The sequence below is a fragment of the Pollachius pollachius genome, assembly GCF_949987615.1.
Source record: "Pollachius pollachius genome assembly, chromosome: 2".
NCBI lineage: Eukaryota > Metazoa > Chordata > Actinopteri > Gadiformes > Gadidae > Pollachius > Pollachius pollachius.
In genome coordinates this window covers 11,513,970-11,524,368 of record NC_136935.1, presented here as the reverse complement: position 1 = coordinate 11,524,368, position 10,399 = coordinate 11,513,970, and the positions used below count along the sequence as shown (strand labels likewise).

Sequence of the window (10,399 nt, the reverse complement as noted above, 5' to 3'; positions counted from 1 at the left end):
AGAGGGCGGTATTTGTGTAGCCTCGGCCATTCCTCGATGCTTTCGTCCACTTGCGCCGTGCGCCCATTGAAGGGAAACGCGCTGTTGTAATTGGTTTCTCAATGAGGGATCGTCCTCAGCTCCCCGGAGGATCAGTGGACTGAAGCGCCCAGCGGATCTATCAGCCGTCGGCTCTCTCCCTCTGAATAGCAACCGGGTTTAGCGTCAGTTTTCTCAGGGCGTTCACAGATATTCACGTAGTTGTATTACGGATGAAAGAGGGGGATCGTTAAAGACACCGGACATTTTTGCCAACGCGTTTTCAGGACCATTTCCCTTCCAACCTGTTCGACTATTGGGAGTTGTGGCGTCCTCGGAAGGAGCTTTGCTGCAAAGTTTGACGAGGAGAGGATAACACAATGAGCGACCTCGAGGAGGACTTTGCCAAGATATTGTTGCTGAAGGAGGAGAGGATACGAGACTTGGAGAGGCGACTGGCGGACAGGGACGATGAGATTCAAGAATTGAAAAGAAAATTGCACAAATGTCAGTCCGTGTTGCCCAGCGCCCAACTTCTCGGACCGCGGACTCGAAGGGCGCAGGGCATCTCCGCGGAGCCCCAGACGCACCAAGACCTCTCCAGACAACCTTTTAGGAAATATCCCAAGTCGGACTGGTAAGACACTTATCATCACTGATGCGAGCCAGTGTTACCTTATATTATTTGAAAGGTGGAAGGGTAGGTGGGTGAGTAGGGAGGGGACACTGCACGCTTTACATCCACATATTGAAATACACGTTGAGATGCACGTGTGTGCCTGCTAATGCGCTCCACATTCCAAAAGAAACCACAATGTTTTGAACTACTCAAAGTCAGTTGCACAACCCCCCCCCCCCCCCTCCATCCCGGGTCCTGCAGCAGTCGAAGGGGTGAGGATTCTTCCATGAATGGGTTGCGTGACCATCCTGAGAGCCGATGACGCAGCTCCGAGACGGGCCTGAGAAAGAGGTCCTAATTGATCGGATCCATCAGGGCTGGTCCCCCGGGACGGGGAGGGGAGGAAGTACGATGCATTATTGGCTTTTAGTAGCTCGACGCTGCGCGCCCGGAGTGCATGTCTGAGGATATTTAATACTCCATTAGAAAACGCTTTGTTGGACCATATGCTTCCTTCATCGTCATCACCTTTTTGGTGCTTCACGTTATGCCTTCAAAATGTATACATATACACACCCAGATAATTTACAAATATACACTTATTGTGTGTTACGTGCTTGGTGCTTGATAGGCTTATACAATTTGTCTATGAACTCACGCACACATTCTCTCACACACACGCACTCACGCCGGCAGACACGCGCGCAAATACACGCACACACACGCACACACAACTCTCTCATTCATTCTCTCACTCTTCAAGTTGAAAGCTCTCTCAACTCTTTCAATCTTCAGACAACTGGCAGATTTGCTCATTATGTTAATATGCCCTGTGCACAAACACAGCACAATGGGCGTGCCGACATTAATTAGGGTCTGATTGATATTATTCTTAAGTTGTCGATGCAATTTCCTGGTTTCATTAGAGCTGATGAAGCTGTAGAAATGAAATAATCTACTTTGTTATTAACCGGCAGGTCACTGTGGCCTTGTCACACACACACACACACACACACACACACACACACACACACACACACACACACACACACACAACACACACACACACACACACACACACACACACACACACACACACACACACACACACACACACACACACACACACACACACACACATACAGGCAAACACACATACACACACACACTAAATAGACAGACAGACAGACAGACATACAAACACAAAGGTACACTATATAGAAAAACACACACACACATACACACACACACACACACACACACACACACACACACACACACACACACACACACACACACATACAGGCAAACACACATACACACACATACTAAATAGACAGACAGACAGACAGACATACAAACACAAAGGTACACTATATAGAAAAACACACACACATACACACACACACGCATGCACGCGCACACACACACATTATATAGACAGACAGACAGACAGTCAGACAGAACGGTAGACTATATAGACGCACACACACACACACACACACACACACACACACACACAAACATGCACGTTCACACAGAGGCCATGCAGACCCTGAGTAAAAGTATTGTGTCCCTCCCTATGTCAGGCAGCTAGAAGACACTCACTGAAATTGAATCACATAAAGTGATCACAGAGACAAAGACACATTTAGAAATGTAACACAAAGTAATAACTTATTTGTGTGATAAGTAGTTCAGAGTGTGGCCTCTCTTTGGGGCCCCCCTGGCGTGCAGGCGCAGCATTCAGCGTTGATTTGTTTGTGCCTGTGTAGAATATAAATACCTAATATATTCACTAATACTGCCACAGCATCGGCATTGCTCATGTGTCTTGAGCAGACAACCTTGCATGACTAATTGCACATAACGAATGGGCAATACTGCATTCACAGGGAAAATTAGAAAAGCATAAGAAATACCTCAAGGGTGGGCGGGACCCTCAAGGGTCCTGCCCTCCTGTGTGATCGGTACCTGGGGGCCTTCAGGATCCTGCCCCCCCCCCCGCCCGGGTTCTGTACCCGGGGGGCTCTGGATCCTGCCCTCCTCGGTTCTGTGGCTGCAACCCTCCTGGCTGAGGGTTTGGGGATGGCTTGGGGTGATGGGAAACGGTTTGAACCCAATTAGTGTCAGAGCATGGCACCAGTCTGCGCCCACCCTCCCCGCCACCACCAGCACCACCAGCGCCTCGACTCTACCCCCACCCCAACCCCCATCCCCACCCCCTACCCCCAGCCCACTCATCGCATTACCACAGCATGGTGCATTGGATCTTGTTTCCATCGATCGGCGTAGGAAAAGGCTGAGCTGGATGGCGAGAGGTGAAATATAAAGCCCGGTGTCTCCGGTCCAGAGGTGGCCTGAAGGGCAGTGGTGGGCGGGGCTTACGGGGGAATGGGTTTGAGGACGACAGAGAACGCACACATCCGGGATAGTTGAATTAAGCACTGTGGCAGTGGGCACGCAGGGTAGTAGGCTATCTTAACTGTGTAGTGGCATCGCCTAAACCGTGGGTGTCGGTGTCTGTTCTTTTATTTTTTATCGAAACGAGGACGTGCTAAATGACTCTGCGTTTTTGTGATCAGCGTTAGCATGATGCTAACGCTGTTTTGCAAACTGTGTTTGAAACTACAGGGTGTTTGGCAAGCATAGGGTTACTATTCAGGCATAGAGCAGACACCTTTATAAAAAAAGCATTTTAGAAGCTCAATTTTTTTTTTTTTTTGCCTTTACATCCCTACAATACCAATACATCATTATCATGTCCTAGGCTGTTGCAGGCCGGTAATAAGCCCGGCCATCCAAATGGATTGCCTACCTTTCTGTCTGCCTATGTACCTGGCTACCTGCTCTGCCTGTGCGATCTTTGCCTATAATCAGTCTTCCACAAGGCTAGGCAGACCTATTGCTAAAGCTAGAGAGTGAGTGAGGGAGGGGGAGTAAGCTCAAAATCTATCTTATCTGGCTATTTTTTCCAAATTGCCTTTGGCTTTAATGAGCAAGTAAGTGTGTTAGGCACCTTGCTCGAGGATGCTTGTAGAATTGGGACATTGGGGTTTGAAACCAGAACCTTGGCTGGGAGTCCCATCAACACAAAACTAACCAGATCCCCCTGTACAGTTTATTTCCGTGATAGCTGGAGCAGCCACTGAATGCCTTTCTCCCATAATGCCTTGAATTCATGTGCACACACCGGCGGTGGCGTCAACCCTCTTGTGTGAAGGACTAAGGGGTTAAATGCCTTGCTAAAGGGAATGTCAGCATTGTCACCCGTGTTGCACATGCGACGACTCCCCACCCATATTTCTCCCTTTCTCATTGTGATTTTGCATTGCTCATTGTTTTCTGTTACGTTTCACTCATATCATTAATTTCTAGCGAGGATGACGGTGATAACGGTGAGACCCATTTATAGCAGTAAACTATGTATGGGCAATCCTTTGCATAAACTTGTTTGTATAATTTTCGAGTTATAGTATTTCATGCAATGATAATTAGAACATGTAGTGTTGTTTGCAAGTGCTGTGCAAACACAGAAAGGGCTGTTGGTAGGGTGACGTAAATCTTGTATCATATTTTACCACTAGAGGGCACTTTTGATCTTTCAGAGAGTGTTTTGTAAAAAACACTCTTTGTTGAGATTAATAATTGGCAATGGTTACCACTTCAGAAAAGTTATGTTTGGTTTTCGTTTTCAAGAGGATTTGTCGAGGGAGTTTTTGTCTTTAAGCGCTCGATCCCTTCACTTTTAACTGATGTTCACTGCTAACATAACCTACTAGCACACCTGTAATCGGCCCATTGTATTTGGCAGGTTGCAGGACAGAGACACATGGCTTATTTCTAAGGTTTAATACGGCCGTTTCTATAGGTCTATCGATACACAAATGCAATATCGCTTATAGGATTATGCAACCTTATTTTTCTTTTACTGTTTATAATTATCTTTGTTTTGAAGAAAGAATGTGTCCGTTTATTAAGTTTTCTTCAGCATTATTATTAATGCTAAGAAAAAAGAAAAAAGATAGAATATAATCAAAGTACCCATTTGCGATATGAGGGTTCATTTAACCTAAATTAACTCCAGTACCAATTTGATTTCATTGTATTTCATCTATTCCTTGAAGCGCGAAGAGCGAACCCAGGCGAGGTATTGCGATCTGATGACATGGTACCCGGAGCGATGTGTTTCTGAGAGGCCATTATATTTTTTTTTCTCTCTTGTTTGATTCGGTGAGAACATCGTTTTTTTCCCACTCCCTCAGACTGCATTGTACTGCCGTTTCCTGCAGGCGCCCTTGTTGCGCCATTGCCTGCTCTCCCAGGGTCGCCTCTTGACGCACATGGGGAGGACGCTCCTCAGATGCTGCGCAGCCGAGGAAGACTTGTTTAAAAAAAAAAAAAAGGAGGCAAGGAGAGGGGAAACTTCCTACGGGTTACTGGGTACGGCTAACATCGGCGTTTTTCAGTGCAGTCGAAAATACGCGCGGGGAGCCACGCGAGGGATTCCGATACGAAAAAGGCTGGCTCTGTCGTTGCGATCTGTTCATGCCTGATAAAGTATCCTGGCGGAAAGGTCGAGGGGAGAGGATCAAGAGTGGACGGAAGAGCGCCTAGGATAAAGTTATTCCGGACCACTGCACACACGGCGTCGCTTACCCAGAGCGAGATGGGCACCTTGCGCGACCTCCAGTACGCGCTCCAGGAGAAAATCGAGGAGCTGCGGCAGCGAGACGCGCTCATCGACGAGCTTGAACTAGAGCTCGACCAGAAAGACGAGCTCATCCAGAGGCTACAGACTGAACTAGACAAATACCGCTCTGTTATCAAACCGGCCACCCAACAGGTCCACAAACAGACCGAGTTGCACGAGCAGCAGCGAACCAAGAGACAGGCGATCTCGGCGGAACCCACAGCCTTCGACATTCATGACCTCAGCCAAGTCACCCTCCCTTTCTACCCCAAAAGCCCGAAGTAGGTTTAATTAAAGTAGCTATAATTAGGCTGTGTAGTTAGCCTCAATCTGCTGTAAGCATTTTCGTATTGTGTGTCGCATCAGGTAGGATAAGGCACCTGTAGCACACAATAAATGTTTTCTGTCTGTCAACTCTAGCTCTAACTTGAGCTACTAAGGAAGCACCATATAGGATACACTTAGTTTGTATACATAGAGAAACAGCAAGTCAAAGTCAAGAAAGAGGAAATACATTACTGTGGTGTGCTTGTATGCCTGTGTGTGTGTGTGTGTGTGTGTGTGTGTGTGTGTGTGTGTGTGTGTGTGTGTGTGTATGTGCGTGCGTGCTTGGTGAGTGTATGGAGTGAGGTTGTGTTTTTACAATTTTAAGGGTCTGAAAGCTGAAGGTGACATATTGCATCGGTATTTCCGCTAAAACTTCATAACAGTAACAGCTCCAGCTGGCTCACTTTATTATTTCATCTTTTGAGGAGCGAACAAAACCAAGCATTATTTTCCCATTGAAGGTTATGGTTACAAACTTCTATGTCTGTATCTGTATCTGTCTCCCCCCCCGCCCCCCCTGTCAAAAGTGTTGTAGTAGAGGTCAATTCTTTGTGTTTGTTGATCTCTGCAAAATATATCATTCCTCACAGGGATATCATAAAACGATAGGCTGCGATGATTATCTCTTTGCCAAGACGTCCTTAATGCCTCATTCTGACAGGAGAGTGTTCCACAGGGTTTTAGCTGAACTCTGATATCTGCCAGATATCTATGTCAATGACCAAAGTATGTTTAGCCCCAAATGGCATCTCTTCTGTGTTTAACAACCACTAGTGGAGTGGGTTGTCGTGGCCCCTTGCCGTTTTCGTAATCCTTGTGCTTTGGAAGTGTAGTTCTATTTGGAAATGTTTCATGTTATTTTTACATACAAATGAAATAATGCTATTTATAACTCCATGAAGTGCAAATAAGGGTTTGTAATGAATGGGCCAAAAATGCAAACACCATTACATGAAAAGTCTGATTGAGGTATTTTGGAGAAAAAAGAAATGGTTATACCTTTTAGATGACTAAACATGTGAACCACCTTTTCACTTACCAGCAATATTAAAAAAATAATCTCTGGCCATATCTATTTCAAAAGGGATTAACAAAGAAGTTCAGGAAAGTTCAGCACACACATTCAATCTTCTTTCTTTCTTTCTTTCCCTTTTTCCCCTCTCTCTCTCTCTCTCTCTCTCTTTCTCTGTCTGTCTGTCTGTCTGTCTGTCTGTCTGTCTGTCTGTCTGTCTGTCTCTTTCTCTCTCTCTCTCTCTCTCTCTTTCTCTGTCTCTCTCTCTCTCACTCTCTCTCTTTCTCTCTTTCTCTCTCCAATTTCCTGAGCCTCTTCCTCTATCTCTTCTCTTCCTCTTCTATTTTTTCCACTCTAAAAGTGCATATTTTCTCCTTTTAAGGAGAGCTCCACTCTTGCAGTCCCCAAAGTTCGACTAGCAAATCAAGGCAAATATATCTTCCCTCACAATGGACTGGAAGACTGATGTTATTGCAAAGTACTGCTCTGCCTGTATAGACAACTAGGGAGGCTTGGTAAGGGGCCCCGCCGGCTAGTCATGGGGGCCCCGGGCTCTTTGGGGCCCCCCCCATGATTCCCATTTGCTGGGGGCACAGAAAACCCCCTTTTGCCAGGGTGAATGAAAGCGGGAGCTAGTTGTTGTTTAATCTATCTCTACATATCGTTTAACTACACCAATAATAATAAAATAATAAAAGTGTTGACCGTGTCTTTCATATCCCTGTAGCTACTCCCCTCCTGTTTAGTTTTTTTCTTGTTTTAGAAAGTTGGTTTTGCAGCACTTGGAATTTTTAGGTCGGTACGCACATTTTAAGTGAATGCATTTAGTTGGTTATTCTCAGTCTCACTTGTAAGTCATTTTAGATAAAAGCGTCTGACTTCATGGAGATAGATGTAAAACCTATCAGGAACTGGGTTCAGTCAGTGGGAGATAAGGGAAACCTTTTTGTTCTTTTACTAACGTTTCTTTTTTTTTTTTGGATAGAGTGAAGCAAATACTCTTTCCTTTCTCTTCCCTTCCCTTCCCCAAATAGATGAGTGAATGCAATCTCTCTTGAGAGTTGGAATCAAGTCATGTAGGTCTGGTACATTGTGTTATTCCCTAGCCTTGATACATGTTCTTATCTTTTTCTATTCCGTACAGTTCACTGATGTCTCTCCCAAACAAATAGTTATTTCTGGTTCACCTATAAATAAACTTTTCCATCAATTCATTCATTTATTCAATTTATGGACCTGTAAGGGTGGATCGAGAATAATAATAAATCATCCTCAAGACCTGCTCAATGTCAACAGATCTCTCAAGATATTCACAGAAATCGTATTCAATACCAAAATAGAGTAGGCGTTTACAAGATTGGACAACAGCATTTCTTTATATCTTTCATCAGCTTCTCTATGTCCATGAAGGTCACTCCGACAATCACAGCATTCCCCAAATTGAATACCAAAACGTGTTAGGTGTATACAAGACTACAATATATTAGAATCTCTTTTTTTTGTGTTTCCCTTAAAAACGTATCCATCCATCCATTCCATCCATTATTCATTCATGTGTTGATTCATCATTCATTTATTGACGCATCTTCCTCCAGGTCCAAGGACCTGATCAAGGAGGCCATCCTGGACAATGACTTCATGAAGAACCTGGAGCTGTCCCAGATCCAGGAGATTGTGGACTGCATGTACCCCGTGGAGTATGGGAAGGACTCCTGCATCATCAAGGAAGGGGACGTGGGCTCCCTAGTCTACGTCATGGAAGGTAGGATGACTCTTCACGACTCTGTACGGCATGTTTGTCCTCAGTCCCCATACAACCAAAATCCACTTAGGTGGTTGTGGATTCCATTTGTGTTTGGATCCAACACGAATGAGATTCAAAAAGTAAATATGGGATAATTAATAATGTGACACATAATCGTATCACTCTTTCTCCTACTCTCTCATTCTCACTCTCACCTTCCCCCCCCCCCCCCCCCCCTTTCTCTCTCTCAATATCAACTTTTTAATCTTTTTTGGGGGGGAAATGATGCATTATGGACATGATTCAAAAGCTTCTCATACCGAGGACCATTTTGTTGCCACAAACAAAACAGATTTTATGGATCAGGAAGACTCTTCACCTCACATTTTTGGGTCCTCAATTATCATTTTAAGATGGAGGAGGTAGTGGAATGGTTTTAGGAGGGAACAACACACCCAAAAGCAGTCCCTTAATGGGTTGTGTTTTCTCCAACGCTGCCACTATTCAAGGCCACTATTAAATTCAGAGTAATTGGGTACATTAGACTTGAATAATGTGTGGAGTGGCCCCCTCCCGTTCCATGGTATCATACCATTATTTACCTCAGTGTTATAATGGACTTAGGTGCATTTGGTCAATTGCATTTAGGTCATCAGTGGCTCTTAATATGTATTAAGGGGATCTATTAAAAAGGTTTTGAGGTATGATGATGCATGTGACATCACACAACCATTGGTTTCCATATTACAACACACACAAATAGCAAAGGTACTCTTGGATAGAGGGATAATGAGCTACATACAGCACAGGATGTGGTTGGGCATTCTTTATTGTATATGAAAGTCAGAAATTGGTCACCTAGTTTAACACAAATACATTTTTCCTCCAGTAGCTCAGGATCACTCTTCTCCAATTCATTGTAATGGTTTGAATTATCTTCTCTTATTATCTAAACACATCTTCAATGAAAACTTTAAAGCTATCCCAAAATATTCAGTTTATATATAAGCCAATATATACTAATAAAATAAATCACAAGATATATAAATAAAATGAAGACAAACTCCCCCAAATATTTTAAGTGTTAATTATTAACAACAAAACGACAAACACATCCAAATAAAACAAACATGCAACGTATATGGAGACTACAGATTACTCAATGAAGCTCTCCTTAAACAAAGGGAAAAGCACAAATGTGGCATCCTTACGCTCAATACATTCGTTGGGCCCTATTTTAACACTCTGAAACGCAAGTCAGAAGCGCCAAGCGCAAGTAGCTTTGTGGGCGGTTCTATGGCGATGTTGCTATTTTACCGGCGCAAAAATGACTCTTGCGCCCGGCGCAAATCTGAAAATGGTTGGTCTGAAGTAGCCTAATTACCCGTAGGCAGGGTGCGATTTGCCGGTGGGGATGGTGGGGATTATCGCCCCCTCTGGTTTACACGTCCTACCCTCTGCTGAATTATTTTTATCCTCGGTGGGGATAAAAATTATCCCCCCCACCCAAAGTATTTTCACCATTACATCGTAATAATTAACAACCAAAATACACAGGGTCCGTCTTCATTTTGAAACATTTTAAAATGTTTCTCAAAATTATCCCCCCCTCTGGTTTTTTCACAAATCGCACCCTGCCCGTAGGTGTGGTTTGGGCGTAACGTGCAATAAACCAATGAGAGTGCCAGCTCCCGTCCCCTTTAAGAGCCATGAGCGCATTTGAATCTGACGAGTTGATATTTTAACAGCGCGTCTGCAGTCTCTGATGAGACAGATGCATGACCACATGAATTTCAAACTTCAAATGGCTCAGTTTATGGCCAAATAATATGGCCTAATTCACACATTGAATAAGGTTTTCTTCCACATCTTCAGAAATGTGTCCTCAAATAAATTTGGCAAAGGAAAAAAAACTTAACACACATATCATATGCGGTAACTGTGGTTATATTTAATGATATACGCAATACATTATACACATCGTTT

The 10,399-nt window shown here is 44.1% G+C and overlaps 1 protein-coding gene across 2 annotated transcripts in view; it reads left to right on the top strand.

Annotated features, from left to right (window-relative positions):
- Positions 1–398: 398 nt before the first annotated feature.
- Positions 399–10,399, top strand: part of LOC307070767 (cGMP-dependent protein kinase 1) — a gene marked incomplete at its 5' end in the record, with an annotated part of 71,169 nt that continues 61,168 nt past the window's right edge. Inside the window, 2 exons of one of the 2 annotated variants that reach the window (XM_079729405.1) lie at positions 399–655; positions 8,265–8,431. In XM_079729405.1, the coding sequence (XP_079585531.1) occupies positions 399–655; positions 8,265–8,431 (424 nt within the window). Of the gene's footprint in view, positions 656–5,221; positions 5,612–8,264; positions 8,432–10,399 lie in introns of those variants that run through there. The other variant, XM_079729404.1, reaches the window with a different exon arrangement.